At 33.9% G+C, this 18,517-nt stretch overlaps 1 protein-coding gene across 14 annotated transcripts in view; it reads right to left on the reverse strand.

The window, feature by feature from the left end:
- Window positions 1–18,517, reverse strand: part of LOC125667421 (arf-GAP with Rho-GAP domain, ANK repeat and PH domain-containing protein 1-like) — an 86,875-nt gene that overhangs the window by 9,919 nt on the left and 58,439 nt on the right. For 9 of the 14 annotated variants that reach the window (XM_056157201.1, XM_056157196.1, XM_056157191.1 and 6 more), the window contains 18 exons: window positions 17,483–17,591; window positions 17,225–17,311; window positions 17,050–17,106; window positions 13,748–13,796; window positions 13,095–13,170; window positions 11,439–11,511; window positions 11,239–11,329; window positions 10,880–10,957; window positions 10,029–10,163; window positions 9,425–9,439; window positions 8,269–8,374; window positions 4,547–4,634; window positions 4,336–4,416; window positions 2,435–2,515; window positions 1,744–1,818; window positions 1,220–1,328; window positions 854–987; window positions 352–483 (listed from right to left, as the gene is read on the reverse strand). In XM_056157201.1, coding sequence (XP_056013176.1) covers window positions 352–483; window positions 854–987; window positions 1,220–1,328; window positions 1,744–1,818; window positions 2,435–2,515; window positions 4,336–4,416; window positions 4,547–4,634; window positions 8,269–8,374; window positions 9,425–9,439; window positions 10,029–10,163; window positions 10,880–10,957; window positions 11,239–11,329; window positions 11,439–11,511; window positions 13,095–13,170; window positions 13,748–13,796; window positions 17,050–17,106; window positions 17,225–17,311; window positions 17,483–17,591 — 1,576 coding nt within the window. Of the gene's footprint in view, window positions 1–351; window positions 484–853; window positions 988–1,219; window positions 1,329–1,743; window positions 1,819–2,434; window positions 2,516–3,924; window positions 4,417–4,546; window positions 4,635–8,268; window positions 8,375–9,424; window positions 9,440–10,028; window positions 10,164–10,879; window positions 10,958–11,238; window positions 11,330–11,438; window positions 11,512–13,094; window positions 13,171–13,747; window positions 13,797–17,049; window positions 17,107–17,224; window positions 17,312–17,482; window positions 17,592–18,517 lie in introns of those variants that run through there. The other 5 variants (XM_056157202.1, XM_056157200.1, XM_056157194.1 and 2 more) reach the window with 2 other exon arrangements.

Genomic DNA, 18,517 nt, shown 5'->3' on the forward strand with positions numbered 1-18,517 from the left:
TACAGGGACATAACATAGTTGACAACTTCCAGCATGCGAAATTCTGGTCATGGTCCTCTTTGGGAAGAAAAAAATCTGGTCATAATGCGCAACAACAAATTTGACATATTTACCATGTTAATTGTTTATATTTCAAAGGAGCTGACGGATGACAAAGCAGATGTGGAAGACTCTGTGGTGTTTTTTTTATTTCAAGTTCAAAGGGATTATCAAATTGACATACACAATACCACTACAGTTCAATCCAACAGTGTTAAATTCCCCAAGATATTTTCTGACAAACAATAACTGACTTATACATGGGTTGACTTGTGTGTGAATGGTAGTGAGTAGTGGAGTTCTTCAACTTACCTTGGTGTCTTTGTAGTAAGATAGCTTGGACTGTTGGAACTGAAAGGCGTACTTATTGGATTTGCTGATCAGCCCCAAAGGCTTCTTCTCTATCAACTTTATCTCGGCAAACTTGGCTCGACTTGGATCATACTGCCAAAATTTGAATTTAAAATCAAATGAATGTCCAAAGGAAATACCAGAAGTTTTTGAAAACATACTGCTATAACTACATACATGTATTAACATACTTTAATCAGTGCAATTTGTCAAGAACAACAATTCAGAAAATTCCATTATACCAAAGTGTTTCACAAAGATTACGATTGAAAATCAAGAAATACTGGTTAAAATGTAAATACATAACAAATTAGATACTGTGAGTAATAACTGCCTATGTTCTGGACACGTGAGAATAATACTTCTATTTCTTATTTACATTATACATTGTCATTGTCTAATCCTGTGGATGTAACAGCTTAGCCTGATAAACACTATCAAAAAGTTGATCATGAGAGGTTACCATCTTAGACAATTTGAGCATGAGATCAGCAGTGGGCTTCAGACAGAGACAAGCCTGCTTCCTGTAACTCTCGGGCCAGTTCCACCAAGCCTTTACCACGGCGTGGGGATTGTCTGTGCTGTGGAGAGGCCGCTCTGCAATGTCCAACAAGGGGTTTAAAATTCCTTCATCAACTCAATGTAGCATTAATACATGTACATACATAAACTCAAATAAAACTGTCCAGCAGCATAAACAGTGAATTATTTGTTTGTTATTCAATGCATGTGGGCAAAAAATTCCTGATGAACAGAATTAAATAACTATTGGTCTGCAAACTGAAAAATATCTATTGTAATTGCAGTTTGCCACTTTGACTTCTCTAACCTAAGGCTCCATCACACAAGACCTCGTGCAGCGTGTAATCCTCAGTGATGGCATTAAATCGGTGTTTCAGCTGATCTACCACTTGCTTAACAGTGGTGTGAACGTTAACCTGAAAGTTAACGAGAAACCTTATAATCATCCACTTCAAAGTAAAAATTTTCATTTCTGTTTAACAATTACTGGTACATTAGTACAGTACGTGGGTGGAAAATTCTTAACCTTTGATCTAGAATCCATACTTTCATAAAATTAGAATCATGACGAGTTTTCACCTGACTCTAATCTTGATTTTGTACAGTTCAAAAATTATGATGAAGGTGAACAATGTCAACAGACGATTAAAAAACACTGGACAAGCAAGTATTAAACAATATTCCCTAAATCTCCAAACTATGAGACCATACAAAACACAGAAATCTCTATTTCTTGTTAACCAGAACAAAACCAGTCTCCTTGGACACAGATTCTGATAACTGATAACTAATTAGCAGAAGTACAGTAGTATATTGTCTGTTAGTACTTACTTCTGGGTTGTAGCTGTTGCCACAGCGACTCAGGAAATATACACTGATCTTTAAGGAATCATTGATATCCACACTCTGAAGTACAAAATATCAACATTAGGTTTCCTCATTATCTAAATTTTGGTACAGAATATGTTTACATATTTTTTCAAAAATCTTAAAAGACCTGGTTAATATGACACAAGCCTAAACAACTGAACTTCCAATATACATATATTACTATAATTTATTTTGCATATGGTATGTAATTTTATTAACTTTACAATGACTATTATCGTGACAATGATGGCAGAAAGTCCAGTAACTATAACTAAAGATGGTTAAAACAGCTAGCAATAAAAGATAGTAAATTTCATGAAATGTGTCATTTTGAATCTTGATGATTGACAATACATATATACATGTATGTAGATAAATTTATCTAACAATCATAAGGAATAAAGGTTTTCTAAAGTTTTGAGAGCTCAACACATAAAAGATACAAATATCATCCACAGTTTAGTAAATTGCTTCTTTTACATGCAAGCCTTTACACATTTTCTGACCCCTGACTTATATTTTTACATGTAAAGCTTTACACATTTTCTGACCCCTGACTTACTTCTTTTACATGTAAATCCTTACACATTTTTCTGACCCCTGACTTCTTTTACATGTAAGTCCTTACACATTTTTCTGACCCCTGACTTACTTCTCTGCTGTTGCTGATCACTTCCAATATTTTCTTCCCCTTGTCCACCTTATCCTGCATGATCTTCTCCTCATCCTCGAGCTACAAAAGTTAACATAAAATATAGAAAAACTGTGGAATATCCATCGAGAAGTTTTAATCTCCTCTCAATAGAGTTGGAGGGATGCAGTAAAGTGATGGTGCTTAACTGAGTGAGTAACACTGATATACACAAGAATCAGGTTCCATGCCATGTTTGTTATATAACCACTTTCAAAGGGTGATATTGTTTCAATGATTAAAGATTATTTGCATCAAACACATTGCAAGTCAAATTATTCTAGACCAATCAGTGGATTGCATTTCACGAATAAAAAGGTGCAGCTTTCTTCACTATTGGTGGGGAATATTCAACTAACATTATGTACAAGATATTGTAAGAAAATAACAAACAATTTTTGGATTGATGTCTTTAGAAGTTGGCTTGAAATATGTCATATAGAACAACATACAAATGCAAATAGATTTCAAAAACATGTATGGTATAACCCAAGAATCACTATGGGCAAGTCCTCTGTCTTTCTTAAAAGTTATTTTTATGCTGGTTTTGTTTTCACAAGTGATTTGTTTGACTTAGATAGGAATTTTTAAAGCCTCGATACCTTTAAAAAACTTCATGTAAAAACAAATTTTGTTGAATATTGTGGTCTGAAATGGGCAGTGATGGACAGTTTTTTGAATAGAAAACAAAATGATATGATGCTTTCCTATGGACCAATTATGCCTAGCTCTATGAGAATATTCTACATCAATATGAAAGGATGTAAAGATATGTATAATACTCTCATCAATAGAAAGAAAGAAACAAGTACTTCAATATTAAAATGGAATGAATATGGATATCATTTCAATTCAAATGAATGGAGCAAAATTTTTGATCTCCCTTTTAAAGTCACACAGGAATCTTAAACTTCCAAATTTGACATAGAATAGTTCCCACAAATTCATATGTATATAAACTTAAGATTAAAGAATCCCCAACATGTTGTTTCTGCAATAATGAAATTGAATCAGCTGAACATCTAATTGCTGAGTGTTAACTAGTAAAGGAGATTTGGAATGATATTGAAGAGTGGCTTTTATACAAGTTTAGAATATCTTTATCTTTTGACAGAACAACAATATTATTTGGTAAATATAAGAACAAGAATGCTTATAAAGTACAAAATTTTATAACTTTGATAATTAAGAATTATATATTTTCGAGAAAGTACAAAAACCACCCTTTGCTAAGTACAAGGGCTCTAAAAGCAATTATTGAAGAAAGAATCACGATAGAAATTTTTTTATTGTTAAAACAATGTAGACATACAGAGTTTATCGATAAAAACAATTGGCAGTATACATTTATATGTGATATGTTATAATTTATATGTATTCATTAATATTTCTATTAGAAAACTAATTTTGCTTACTACCCCCCCTCCCCCCCCCCTTGAACATGTGCCCCATTTATATTATATTATTATTATGTATTTTTTTTTTTCATTTATTTAACTTTCTCTCCTCTCTTCTTTCATTCTTTGGAATGTATAATATTTATATTGTTTTTACTAGTTTAACTTGGATCTGATTTGCCTGTTTTTGCAACAATACATAATTTGACTTATAAAAATAAACATTTTGCAGGTGTACTTGATTTAGCAGGTCTCTTCTGTCAAAGATGCTAAAAAGAATACATCGCCACATGTAATACATTTACATCTATCACGAATGGATGTGCAGTTTATGTATTTTTCTTTACAATTTTATTTTTCCTATCAATGTGTTGCCATGGAAAGGAGTCATCTCATATTCTTGTGATTTAGAATAAGAACGGCCTTACCTGATATCAGGAATAAACAGAAGTTAGAATGTCTTACCTTGAACAGTTTTTGATTATTTTTCATGATATCGCTTATCACAACCATCTGTAACTGCACATGTACACTGTTTAATTCTGACTGAAAAACAAATTAAGCTCTCCATCATTCAACTTCATCATACTTGTTACATTACCTATAAAAATCATTCTCAATTCAAGACTGTGGCATACTACATCATGAAAGAATTACACATTTTACAAATACATACATCTGCTTCCGTTTGCATTAGCGTTGGACCAAATGCAATTGCTATGTTCTTTTCTGTCATCTTGTTTTGGTCAGAATACCTTGCAAGTCTGGAAAGGAAAACGGACAGCTGTCATTGAAATCTGCACATTGCATAGCATTTTTACAAAATTCAACCTCCAAACACAAAAATGAAAGATTTATATAAAAGTCAACTGCTTGGGAAATTCAAGATGAAATTTAATTCAATTCAGGGACTGATTATTTGGATTATAAACAATCTCTGTATCCTTCACATTCTATAAAGTTTAGAATAGATAATGATCAGGTTCTTTTCAATGTAATTCTATGAAACAAACTTGCCACATTGAAGTATTTTGTCAGTAAAGTGGATACATGTGATATCTCTACACCAAGACATGCAGAAAAAAACACTTTTTTTTTCAGAAGAGTGTTACACACTTTATACCATAGTGTACTGTTCCAAGATAAAAAAAAAAAAATGCAACCAATGTACTAAAATAAAATGGAAAGATGAATGTAAAGTGGTGTACACTGTACTCTGTGCATGCCATAAATTCACGTGAAGTAAATTTTGGGGAATACTAACTCAATAAAATGCATTCATACTATGTAATTCTGTAGGTGAGAAAATCGTACTTGACATAAATAACTGCATTTCCTTTAAAACCAAGATACTGAAAACTACTGTTAGAAGTTACTGAACTTGGAAAAACAACACATAAATACAAACACATTAAAAAAAAAACCCACATAGTACCTGGGAACTCATCTCAGCTGTCAATTAAAATCACTCATCAGCTTTATTTTAATTAAGATGGCAAAACTGTATGTAAATGATTAAAATTTTTTATCATCAGTATTGATACATAGACTGGCAATGCCAGAGCTTCATTAGACCCTGTTTCTATACCATACATTTTGTATGGATGAGTCATACAGTTGAGACCCGGTCGGTTAAAAAGCTCTACAGAGCTTGTGTTTGACATGTTGAATGTATATAGTGCCGACTTTAAATAAAATTTACTTTACTTCACTTTACTTAAAGACTCCTGAAGTAAAGTGACAATCCATTCAGCATTTATACGGTGCTTTCTTACAAAGCTGGGTGGACTTACGTGTCTAACTCACAGGAACTATCTTAATGGTAATAAAACCACTAGCCATACCTCTAATGAACTGTTGACTTATAAGGCATGCTCATGAAATATTCCAAATCACTGCTTAATCTCTTTTTGGAGAAAATCTATAACGTTACATTGACAGAAAAATATGCCTCTCATGATTAATCTTTTTATATAGATTTTGTTCTACAAGAGATGAACAATTTCAAAGTTTGGAAATACATGTACAATGATAAATCTGGCATGGTAAGATGTGTAAATAAAGTCTCACAAAGTAGAAGTGATTTGCAGTGGGACATGCTCCAGGGAAAGAGGAAACATATTCCTCCTTCTCTTCCTAAGACATGAAAATGTACGCTTTAAGGGGAAAATGTGTACCTGTTTGGTTGTTTATTTACGCTTTAGGGGGGAAATGTGTACCTGTTTGGTTGTTTATTTACGCTTTAAGGGGAAATGTGTACCTGTTTGGTTGTTTATTTACGCTTTAAGGGAAAATGTGTACCTGTTTGGTTGTTTATTTACGCTTTAAGGGGAAATGTGTACCTGTTTGGTTGTTTATTTACGCTTTAAGGGGAAATGTGTACCTGTTTGGTTGTTTATTTACAAAGTAAAATGCTTTCTTTATCACGTTGGTGAATCATGTGACTTTGGTATGACCTATCACACGCAAAAATGACAACGAAACTCAACACAAGGGAATTTTCAAACAAATAAGAAACACCTTTATCACTAATGAAGATGTTTGGGAGTCAGGAAGTTGTTGACTGAAAATCAAAAACTGTGTCAATGACTCTGATTCTATTGCTCGTAGATCTACCATTTTAGTATTGATTTGTTCCTGAAAACAAGGGGCCCATGGGCCACATCGCTCACCTGAGTCACCTTGGTCCATATCAGAAGATTTTCCATATCTATTTGCATGTAAAACCGTAGTCCCTATTATGGCCCCAAACCTACCCCTGGAGGCCATGGTTTTTGCAAACTTGAATCTACACTATGTCAGAAAGCTTTCATGTAAATATGAACTTCTTTGGCCCAATGGTTCTTGAGAAGATTTTTAAAGATTTTCCCTATATATTTGTATGTAAAACTTTGATCCCCTATTGTGGCCCCATCCTACCCCAGGGGGGCATGATTTCAACAAACCTGAATCTGAACTATATCAGAAAGCTTTCATATAAATCTCAGCTTTTCTGGCTTAGTGGTTCTGGGAAGAAGATTTTTAGAGATTTTTCCTATATATTTGTATGTAAAACTTTGACCCCCTATTGTGGCCCCATCCGACCCCCGGGGGCCATGATCTTAGCAATTTATAATCTGCACTATATCAGGAAGCTTTCATATAAATCTCAGCTTTTCTGGCTCAGTGGTTCTTGAGAAGAAGATTTTTAAAGATTTTTCCTATAAATTTGTATGTAAAACTTTGATGCCCCCCTTGAGGCCCCATTCAATCCCTGGGGTCCATGATTTTAACGAACTTGAATCTGCACTATATCCAAAAAAAAACCAAAAAAAAAACAACAACCCAACTTTGACCCCCTATTGTGGCCCCATCCGACCCCCGGGGGCCATGATTTTAACAATTTAGAATCTGCATTATATAAGGAAGCTTTCATATAAATCTCAGCTATTCTGGCTCAGTGGTTCTTGAGAAGAAGATTTTTAAAGATTTTCCCTATATATTTGTATGTAAAACTTTGATCCCCTATTGTGGCCCCATCCGACCCCCGGGGGCCATGATTTTAACAATTTAGAATCTGCACTACCTAATAAAGCTTATCTATAAATTTCATCTTTTCTGGCCCAGTGGTTTTTGAGAAGAAGATTTTTTAATGACCCTACCCTATTTTTACCTTTTCTTGATTATCTCCCCTTGGAAGGTGGCCTGGCCCTTTATTTTAACAATTTAGAATTCCCTTTACCTAAGGATGTTTTGTGCCAACTTTGGTTGAAATTGGCCCAGTGGTTGTTGAGAAGAAGTTGAAAATGTGAAAAGTTTACAGACGGACGGACGGACGCCGGAATACGGGTGATCAGAAAAGCTCACTTGAGCTTTCAGCTCAGGTGAGCTAAAAATCCTTCAAATGTTGATAAAAGTTATGTGACAATTCGTTATTGATAAAGGTGTTATTTATTCGTTTAGATTTTCCCGTGTTAATTTCGTTGTCATTTTTCATGGTAATATGTTAAGCCAAAGTCATGTGATTTGCCAGTGTTTGTTGTTTTATCGGGTGATGAAGGAAGCAAACATTGCAGAATTTTTTTGGGTAACTGATGCCAGCAGATTGTGCAATTTTTTCTGCAATGATTGCTACCTTAATCACCCCATAAAACCAAAAAAGACATTTTATTGTTTATATTTTTGTCATTTCATTGACTCATTTGTTACTTTAAACGGAACAGCCAATCCATCCTTTGATCTTGATGATGCTCCATATTTGGTAATGATTACACAAACAGGTGGTATTAAAAATCCAGATCAAACTAGTTTGCAACAAACATGTATTCATTGTCGAGGATGAAAGTAATGTCAATTTCAAAAGAAACATAAGAGAAAAGGTTCAGTGAATGTCAATATGACACATTCCGACACACCTACCTGTTGAAGTGGTGTATGAGCCTCTTCAGTGTGTTGTAGTTAATGGGTGGTAGTTCACGGATCAGAAACTGATACCATTCTAGTTTCACTTGAGGATCCATACGACCTATAAAGAACAACATCCATCCATCTGAACACTAATCAGACATTCCACACAATTTTGTACTCTGTGCTTCACATATGATTTGGGTCCCACCCTCCTTCACACAAATTTTTTTTATCCATGCCTGCTAGTACATTATATGGCTAGGAGGTTAGTGAGGCAGCTAAATTTTCTCTGAATTTATCAAACTATTAGTCTTTCTGAGTCCCTCAGAACATGCTTTAGTATGTTTACATTCAGTAACTCCTGGTTATACAATACAACATTTCTGAAGAAATAGATCACTTAATGTCAGGAAGGAAAGTAAACTAGTTCATGTGTCAATACAATCACGAAGGAAAGTAAACTAGTTCATGTGTCAATACAATCACGAAGGAAAGTAAACTATAGTTCATGTGTCAATACAATCACAAAATGTTTTACACAAAAATTTTCAGGCTGCAACAATTGCCATGTTTTCACTTTTAAAGAAATAAATTGACATCATTGCAATTAAATTAAAATCTGTTTCCTTCTAATGAAACTGCTATTTTGCTTAAGGAGGTATGCTTCACCAGAGAAATTTGATGTAGATGAAAAGTGGAGGATATGTACAACAATATTTTGAAGTTGAAATTTTTCAAATTTACTTAATTTTGTCAAAAAATCAAGCTTTAGTAGAAGGTAATCTGAAAAAAAATTAAAACCCCTGCTGCAATTGAACCTGCGACCTACAGTTTAGTAGTTGGTATTCTAACCTACTGAGCTACTCGGCTAGGTATCTTAATTAAAAAGGAAAAGTCAAATATTGCTGATATTGATTTTTCCTCCATGTTTTTAAAGGAAGTTAGCCATTATGATGATTTAGAATACCTCCTTAAGTTACAATACAATAAAGAGCTTTCAGTAACAGGCGTAATATCATAAATATTGAGAAACACAGCATTGTCAAGAATGAAGTGAATGTTGACAATGGAGTACGTGCTACCACATCACAACTTCTGTCCTCTACTGATCAAGCATCACACATGATCACACTTTATGTATTAGAAAAACAATCAGCCCCAAACTTACCATGCAAAATATCATCTGTTGAATTAAAATATTCATGACAGTAATGATACTATTTTAAAATCATACACTTTTAAAGATTTATATCATAGGGTTATTTCACAATATAAATCAAATCTTTTTTTTCTTTAAGTTTTGGGGGATCTATATATTTTCATTTTAATGTATTGAAATTTTAGTACAAACATGAAGATCCAGATTTTAATTAAAATGTAAAAATTAGCACAGATACCAGGGAGATATACATTTTAGCAATAACAAAGACTGTATATTAAACTATTTCATAAATTTTTACGACTTTTTTCCTAATTTCCACTGTGACAGTCCTTAAAAACCTCATTCTATAATCAGCTCAAGTACAGTACTGTATATTTAAAACTGTAAGATTGCAGAATCATTAGGCGTTTTAGACAGTCATATCTACAAAGTTATAATGTCCATGCACTGTACTTTCATATGCGTCTGTTTTTAATTTTTAACATAATTTTAATGTTCACGAACATACACTCTACTTTCAAAGCGGCATGGCCAAAAGCAAAACTGCAAGCCATTAAAACAGCCTGGTTGCATGGCTACGTAAATTTGTTTTTTCGAGTTACATACTTACCAGCATTTTCAATCCACATTGAATACTTAGAACTCATAAGGAGAGGGTCTTTGAGACTTCTGAGGAAGAGTTTCAGACAGGCTGCCACCTCGTGGATCTGAGTCTCGCCTTGCTGTAGCACCACAGAGTGGGCATCTATAAAAAAATCCCTTTCATAAAAGAAATGACAGAATTTTTAAAAGAAAATATCGTTTATTTATTGGTATAACTTGAAAAGATTATATTCCTGATTTGGAATTTCAACTGAGAGATAAAACAAGAGTTACTCATTTCTTCAAAGACATAACAGCATGTTAACATTGAAACTAGAATTCTTTACCAATTACCAATATGAACTTGTCTAATAGAACTGGTTCTTTAGATTGTTTACCAGACATGAACCTGTACTTTAGATTACTTACCAGACATAAACCTGTCTAGTAGAGCCTGTACTTTAGATTACTTACCAGACATAAACCTGTCTAGTAGAGCCTGTACTTTAGATTACTTACCAGACATAAACCTGTCTAGTAGAGCCTGTACTTTAGATTACTTACCAGACATAAACCTGTCTAGTAGAGCCTGTACTTTAGATTACTTACCAGACATAAACCTGTCTAGTAGAGCCTGTACTTTAGATTACTTACCAGACATAAACCTGTCTAGTAGAGCCTGTACTTTAGATTACTTACCAGACATAAACCTGTCTAGTGGAGCCTGTACTTTAGATTACTTACCAGACATAAACCTGTCTAGTGGAGCCTGTACTTTAGATTACTTACCAGACATAAACCTGTCTAGTAAAGCCTGTACTTTAGATTACTTACCAGACATAAACCTGTCTAGTAGAGCCTGTACTTTAGATTACTTACCAGACATAAACCTGTCTAGTAAAGCCTGTACTTTAGATTTTACTCCAGAGAGTCTGTAAATTCCTTCTTCTTGTACACCTGATGAAGAAATGTTATCATTAATTTAATTCAGACAAAAACTCTGGGTGCATCTGAATATGATATTAATGCCCCCGCAGAAAATGATATGAATGCCCCCGCAGAAAGACAAGTTGGGGCGGATATATTGAATATATTTTCAGTTAATTGATTTTTGTTCATTTCAAAGTAGTCGTAACTACAATGAAATGTCTGTTGTGTATAAAAAAAAAAAAAGAAAAAAGAAAAAAAAAAGACATGCTCTCAAGAAATTGTTGTGAACCATGCAGTCACACACTCACCATAATCCTCAATAAAGCAGACACACTTTTCAATAATCACTGGGACATTGGAGGGAGAGAGATGTTGGTCTTCTAATGTGTTCCCTCCAGTCTACAAACAAAAGGTCATTTATATAAAAAAAAAAATAACACACATGATATGTCTAATTGAAAATTTGAGTCCTTGAATAATCATTAATAGTAAATATAATGCTCCTTACTTTCATGGCTTTATTGAATGCATTTAACAACCTTTCTGTATCTCTAGCAAGGTCTGCTTGGAAATATAAAGATCTACAATATATAAGCATTTCATGGTAATTAGAGGTAAAAACCAACTGTCCATATCATTTAAACAATGAAGTTTGTTTTGTTGTCATTCATGGGGCATGAAAGAAGCCAAAATTTTAGAAAATTCAAATCAAATGCAAATATGACAAAACCACATTTTGTTGCTTATACTTTTATTAAAAATCAATATCCACAAATAAAAGAACATCTTTTCAGTCTATAATATATGCATTCACAAAAATGTTACATACATGATAGCACTAAATGGCACAGCAAAGACATGGGTCACATATTTTTTTGATTGGTGGAAAAGTTTGAATTTTGTTTCTTTTCCCTTCATGCGATAATTTATTGACAAATATATTAAGAGGAAATTTACAGTTTTACAGTTATTTTTGTTGATATTTTGATCTTCAAATTACAAACAAATATTTAAGATCAAGGAAAACTGACATCCATTGTTTTCAATTTTTCAGCAATTGACACATGGCTTTAAAAAATGCATAAATTATGACAACTCGTAGATGAGACAAATCATAGAATGGACATCTCATATATACGACAATTTATCGACACTCACTAAAAAAAAAAAAACCAAATAAAAATAAATTTTGTTTAATATGTTTTTTTATTAACTTATTTAACATAATATTCAATGTTTCAATATAGATGAAATTTTCAATCCAAATTCTAAGTCATACAAGCTGAGATTAAAGATTTTTCAACAGTTTGCCTGGATAAAATGGAAACGACAACATTCCACCGTCAATACCAGAGATGCTGATAAATTATTGTCATCCATGAGTTGTCTTTTTTTGACTTGTTGTGTCGGTGTGCATAACTTTTGATTAGTCAACTTTCGGTGAGTTGTACCCTATAGTGAGTTATCGTTCAATGAGTTGTCCAGTACTCACTACTGGGCACAACCTGATCATGGTTTGATCTTGTAGCAAGTACTGCTGACTAATATATGTGTCATACACATACAAACTTGAAACTATGTAACAGATCTACCACACATAAAAACACATCTTTTCAGACTTGCATATTATTAGTATTATACGTGGTTAAATCTTTATGGTTTCTTTACCATCATTTAAACATGACGTTTTCAAATGTATAATTGTATATTTATTTCAACTATTGTATTTTATATCATTTGATTGTATGGCGTGGGACTTTTTTCATGCCTATCATGTTTTAGATTTTAGTAATTTTACTTCACATTATTGATGTTTTCTAGCATTGTTTTGATATTATCTGTCTTAGTGCTATTATATTATCCTTTTACTACGTTTATAACATGCTGTATCATTTTTATTGTGTGTAGCACTTTAGAGTGGTTATTTATAGTCATATAGGGTGCTATATAAATAAATATTATTATTATTATTATCACATAGATATACAGTTATCGAGCTATCTATTGTACGTTTATAAGCCACTAATTCAATTCTCAAGAAATAAATAGTTGACAGTGATATATGCACCAAAATTCTATATTCATCAGTGAAATAATAAGCAGAATTTTCCAACTGAAATAAAATATAATACAAGACATGCTCATCTTCAAAATGGCTGCCTACCTTCCATGGGCATCCAGTGCTAAACATTTACCCACTTCAATACAACTTTTGCAGGCAAGAGTAGATCCACTGTATTCTGAAGTTTTTAAAAGAAAAACATTATATAAATAAGATGCTTTCAAATTCTAAAATGTGAACTCATGTTCAAGTGAAATAAAATAAAATAAAAAAATAAATGTTTATTCGGTATATACATACATAAATACCAAGGATAACCCATGATTCCTTTTGATGCACGGATGTTTGCCCTAGGGGGTCATTTTATTCTTTTATGAGGTTTCTTCTTGGTTTTTTTTTCCAGATTATAAAGATCTATGCCACATATATGTACAAATGCAATTTTACATGGTACCAACATTGAAGTGTCATATACATGTGAGAGAGAGATGAGAAAAATAGAGAGATAACAGAGAAAGATGAGAGAGACAGAGATGAGAGGTAGAGATGAGAGAGAGAGAGATGAGAGAGAGTCCCAGAATAGTGAGATACAAGTACATTAGTATGGTGAAATCAGTCATAATCAGTTGTTTTTATATAAAATTGCAAGATCAAATGTATTTATCAATAGGAATAATTGCCAATATCAGAGTCGGTCCAAGAGAAAAGGCCAAATATCCCATTTCTGTTTCATTCCTTCGCCAGCAGCCACTTACTGATATTTAAAGCTTTCCTGAGATCAATTTTGCAGAACTCTTGCTTGTTCTGTAAGGAAATAAAATACAATGTTAAATAACAAAATTCTTGCTTATTCTGAAAGGAAACAAAATATAATGTTAAAAAATAACCAACATTTCTCGTAAAACCTTTACTCTTTTATTGAAAGTATTCAATTCTATCAAAGCATAATTTGGGAATATAGTTAAACATTTTCTGAGGATGTAGTACTTTAAATATGTTTTTATAACATATAACATCTCACTTTGAAGATCCTACAGGGTAATTGACTTATGGGGCTTGGAACATTTTAGTTGCTGAATGGTATCACAGCTTGGGTGACAAAGCCTTGTAGAAGGCAGAAAATGACCCAAGCCTAGGATAATTGACTTATGGGGCTTGGAACATTTTAGTTGCTGAATGGTATCACAGCTTGGGTGACAAAGCCTTGTAGAAGGCAGAAAATGACCCAAGCCTAGGATAATTGACTTATGGGGCTTGGAACATTTTAGTTGCTGAATGGTATCACAGCTTGGGTGACAAAGCCTTGTAGAAGGCAGACAATGACCCAAGCCTAGGGTAATTGACTTAGGGAGCTTGGGACATTGTAGTTGCTTAATGGTATCACAGCTTGGGTGACAAAAGCTGTGTAGAAGGTAGAAAATTACCCAAGCCTATACCTGACATGGAACAATGTTCACAACTGTGAATACACCCAAGCTGCCAAAAAATAATTATAATGCAGTAGACCAATCGAAATGGATTTTGATCAAATATTTCAAACCCCTGTCCAATGAAAAATTGTGTTTCAAATCTTTAACCCTTTCTACCAATAGAAAGGAAGGTATTTGTTCATTAATTTCACCAGCCATTATAAAAGGACATGTCTGACTGAAAAATGTCATTTTCGATCACTGATCACTTCATACCTTGCAAAGTGCCATTCTGTTGGATTTTCATTCTCCTAAACAAAGTAAGTAATTTTTGATACCAAATTGTAGATCTATCTGATTTATCTGTCTGTGATATCTATATCATAGTGTTGTAATATCTATATCACTGTGTTGTGATATCTATATCATTGTGTTGTGGTATTTATATCACTGTGTTGTGGTATCTATATCACTGTGTTGTGGTATTTATATCACTGTGTTGTGATATTTATATCACTGTGTTGTGATATCTATATCACTGTGTTGTGATATCTATATCACTGTGTTGTGATATCTATATCACTGTGTTGTGGTATTTATATCACTGTGTTGTGATATCTATATCACTGTGTTGTGATATCTATATCACTGTGTTGTGATATCTCTGTGTGCAACAATATTTGTGATTCACCATGGATGACCTGGATTTCTTGGAAACTACCCTAGGATCAGCTGCACCAGTCGACTCGTCTACTCTGGAGGATTTAGAAAAACACCTGAAGAATTGTGCAGAGCCACCGCTATTGGACCTTGATGATGTGATAACCACATTGGATTCTTTGTCACCACCACAACACCTGAAGAATTGTGCAGAGCCACCGCTATTGGACCTTGATGATGTGATAACCACATTGGATTCTTTGTCACCACCACAACACCTGAAGAATTGTGCAGAGCCACCGCTATTGGACCTTGATGATGTGATAACCACACTGGATTCTTTGTCACCACCACAACACCTGAAGAATTGTGCAGAGCCACCGCTATTGGACCTTGATGATGTGATAACCACACTGGATTCTTTGACACCACAACCCAATGTCAAAGACCTGCAAACAACACCACCTCAGTTACAACCCCAAGAGTTCATCACTTCCCCGGCTGAGACAAGAATCGACAGAAACCTATCCAGTCTACTCAGATCCAACATTCAACAATCATCCAAGCAGGAATTCTTTAGTGCCTTACAGTCTACACTGATGAAGGAGTGTTCCACCCATTCTAAACCAGATGTTCTGATGGAGAGGATGTACATCCCAATTCCTCATTCTGTTGCTCTACGAAATCAACGCCTGCAATTGAGATATGATTCCCTTCGTCAACAATACCCAGTCTACATCAACCAACTGTGCAGTTTCCATCATTATCAAGCTTCAGTCATTGAGAGAGACCGCTACAAGATGCTTCAATTTCACATCAACAGTCCTGTCCACACCCAGCAGATGTACAACGCCTACTTCGACAGCAAACTACACCACCTGATGGAGAATGTCGAGAACAGCCTCAGCAAACTGGAAAAGGAAAGTCAGGAGCAGACAACAAAGAAACGGACCAGCACAGCTTCCCAGTTCAGGAAACGCTCATCACTGCCAAAGAGATCCACCGACACGATGGAGGAGTGGTTCAGGAACCACCTCGACCATCCCTATCCATGTCCCAAAGTTGTTCAGTCATTATCTATGATTGGAGGCATCAGAGAAGAACAAGTGAGGAAGTGGTTTGCAAACAAGCGGACTCGACATGGATGCATCCAGAAGAAGATTCAAAAGTCCAAGCATTGAAGTGTTTCATGTCGTGAATAAAGTATGATGGGAATAAGAAATGATGTTACTGTATAGTGAAGGTGTGTTTCATGTGTTGCAGCTGCACTGCAGTGATCAATTAAGAGATCAATTGCTATTCAAACAAATGATACAGATATAATAATTGTGAATTTTTTGTGATTTGCATTAATAATGAAAAAATCATCTGTTCATGTAGATGTATATACTTTTTCGTGCTTATTTATTGTAATTCTATTTGGTATGCATGTGCTATGTGAAAAAATCATTGTGCTTATGTTCATGAAGATGTACATGTATATATGTTTGAGTTCCTTTTATTGAAATTTTATTTGGTATGTGCTACGTGAAAAAATCATTGTGCTTATGTTCATGAAGATGTACATGTATATATGTTTGAGTTCCTTTTATTGAAATTTTATTTGGTATGTGCTACATGAAAAAATCATTGTGCTTGAAGTTCATGAAGATGTACATGTATATATGTTTGAGTTCCTTTTATTGAAATTTTATTTGGTATGTGCTACGTGAAAAAATCATTGTGCTTATGTTCATGAAGATGTACATGTATATATGTTTGAGTTCCTTTTATTGAAATTTTATTTGGTATGTGCTACGTGAAAAAATCAGTGCTTGAAGTTCATGAAGATGTACATGTATATATGTTTGAGTTCCTTTTATTGAAATTTTATTTGCTATGCATGTGCTATGTGAAGTGCTACTCACTTTTTACTTTAAAGTGCTTTCTTTATTTTATTCAATAAAACATCGGGGAAAAAACATTCTAGTTTCTGTCTTTGTACTTACCTTGTCAAAGTATTCTAGGATTCTGTTGTTGATCATCAACCAGCTTTTCTCCCAGTCCTAAAACAAAAGGGATTATCTTCCATTACATGATGTACATGTACAATGTTTTGACGACAATGATAATACATTGGATTATTACAATAATGCCATGAGGATAGGTTCACAAAGTTCTTACCGATGAAACATCCCGGATGTAGAAATTGCCTGCCAGATTGAACTGTGACTGACCGACATCTTCCATTATTGAGATGGGACAAAATAGCTGCACAGATAAAGGGCATTTCATTAAAATCATTTAAAATATAATGTAGTTTATAAATACTAGATCTAAAAAAAAAAAAAAAAAAAAAAACATCTGTAAATTTATAACTTGCTCATTAAATTGTGCAGTTGTTATGAATGGAAAAACCAACAAGCATCCAGTAAGACTTACCTTAGCTAGTGCAATCATCCAACTTTTCTTTTCTTGTGGAGTGGATGCAGCAAATAAATACTCTCTGTTGTCCTTTTTACAAGTGCTGAGCTCAAATGCCTCTGGATATCTGGAAGACATCACAAAACAATGTACAACTTCCAACACAGAAGAGGACAATTGCTCTAAACTGGCCAAGAAAGTCTTCTTAAATAGAAACCAACAGGTATTACCATATAGACATATACAACTATTTACTGGCTATGAGGACAATAGCAAGTTTATTGTCCCCCAAGACAGCAACTATTTCCTTTGGCTGCGCCTCGAGGGGGACAATAAACTTGCTATTGTCCAAACAGTCAGTAAATAGGTGTTTTATTATACCAAAGTAGACTTTTACTTATACCAAAGTGAAGTAAACTAACATTCGGCATTAGATGGAATCTACCGAGGTGATCTGAGTGGTAAACTAATTACAGTTATCAGACTTTGACGTCACAGAAAAGAAAACGTGGGAAAATATTGCATCCGGTAAATAGTTTCAAGACTATTTCCCTAGGGTGAGATAGTTCAGAAACTATTTCACGGCTAGCGTTATCCAGAAGAAATAGCAAATTTATTCACCTAACAGTTATGTAGCAAAAACATTCTGAGGTATAATAATAAGTACTATTCCACTATTATCAGTGTAGTGCTGATTGTAGTTTTCCAATCAAAACGAATGTGATAGTACTATCAGTTAGCAAGAAGAACTGATGTAATGAAATCAACATCGAGAAACAAAATAACTAATATGCATTCATGCATGAAATACAATTGCCTGAGAAAGGCTATTGATCAAGTTCAAATGTGACTAATTTGACCTTGATGTAAGACCTTGATCTTGATTAAACAGTTAACTTGACCATTCAGCAGGAATTCTTTCTTGTGTAGTTCACAAATTAAGACCAAGATTATAGACAGACAGACAGACAAACAAAACCAAAAAGAATATGCCCCTGTCTGGTCTTGAATTTTGGGGCATACAAACACCCTCAACAATAATCTAAATTGGTG

The sequence above is a fragment of the Ostrea edulis genome, chromosome 2 (assembly GCF_947568905.1).
Source record: "Ostrea edulis chromosome 2, xbOstEdul1.1, whole genome shotgun sequence".
In the NCBI taxonomy this organism is placed as follows: Eukaryota; Metazoa; Mollusca; class Bivalvia; order Ostreida; family Ostreidae; genus Ostrea; species Ostrea edulis.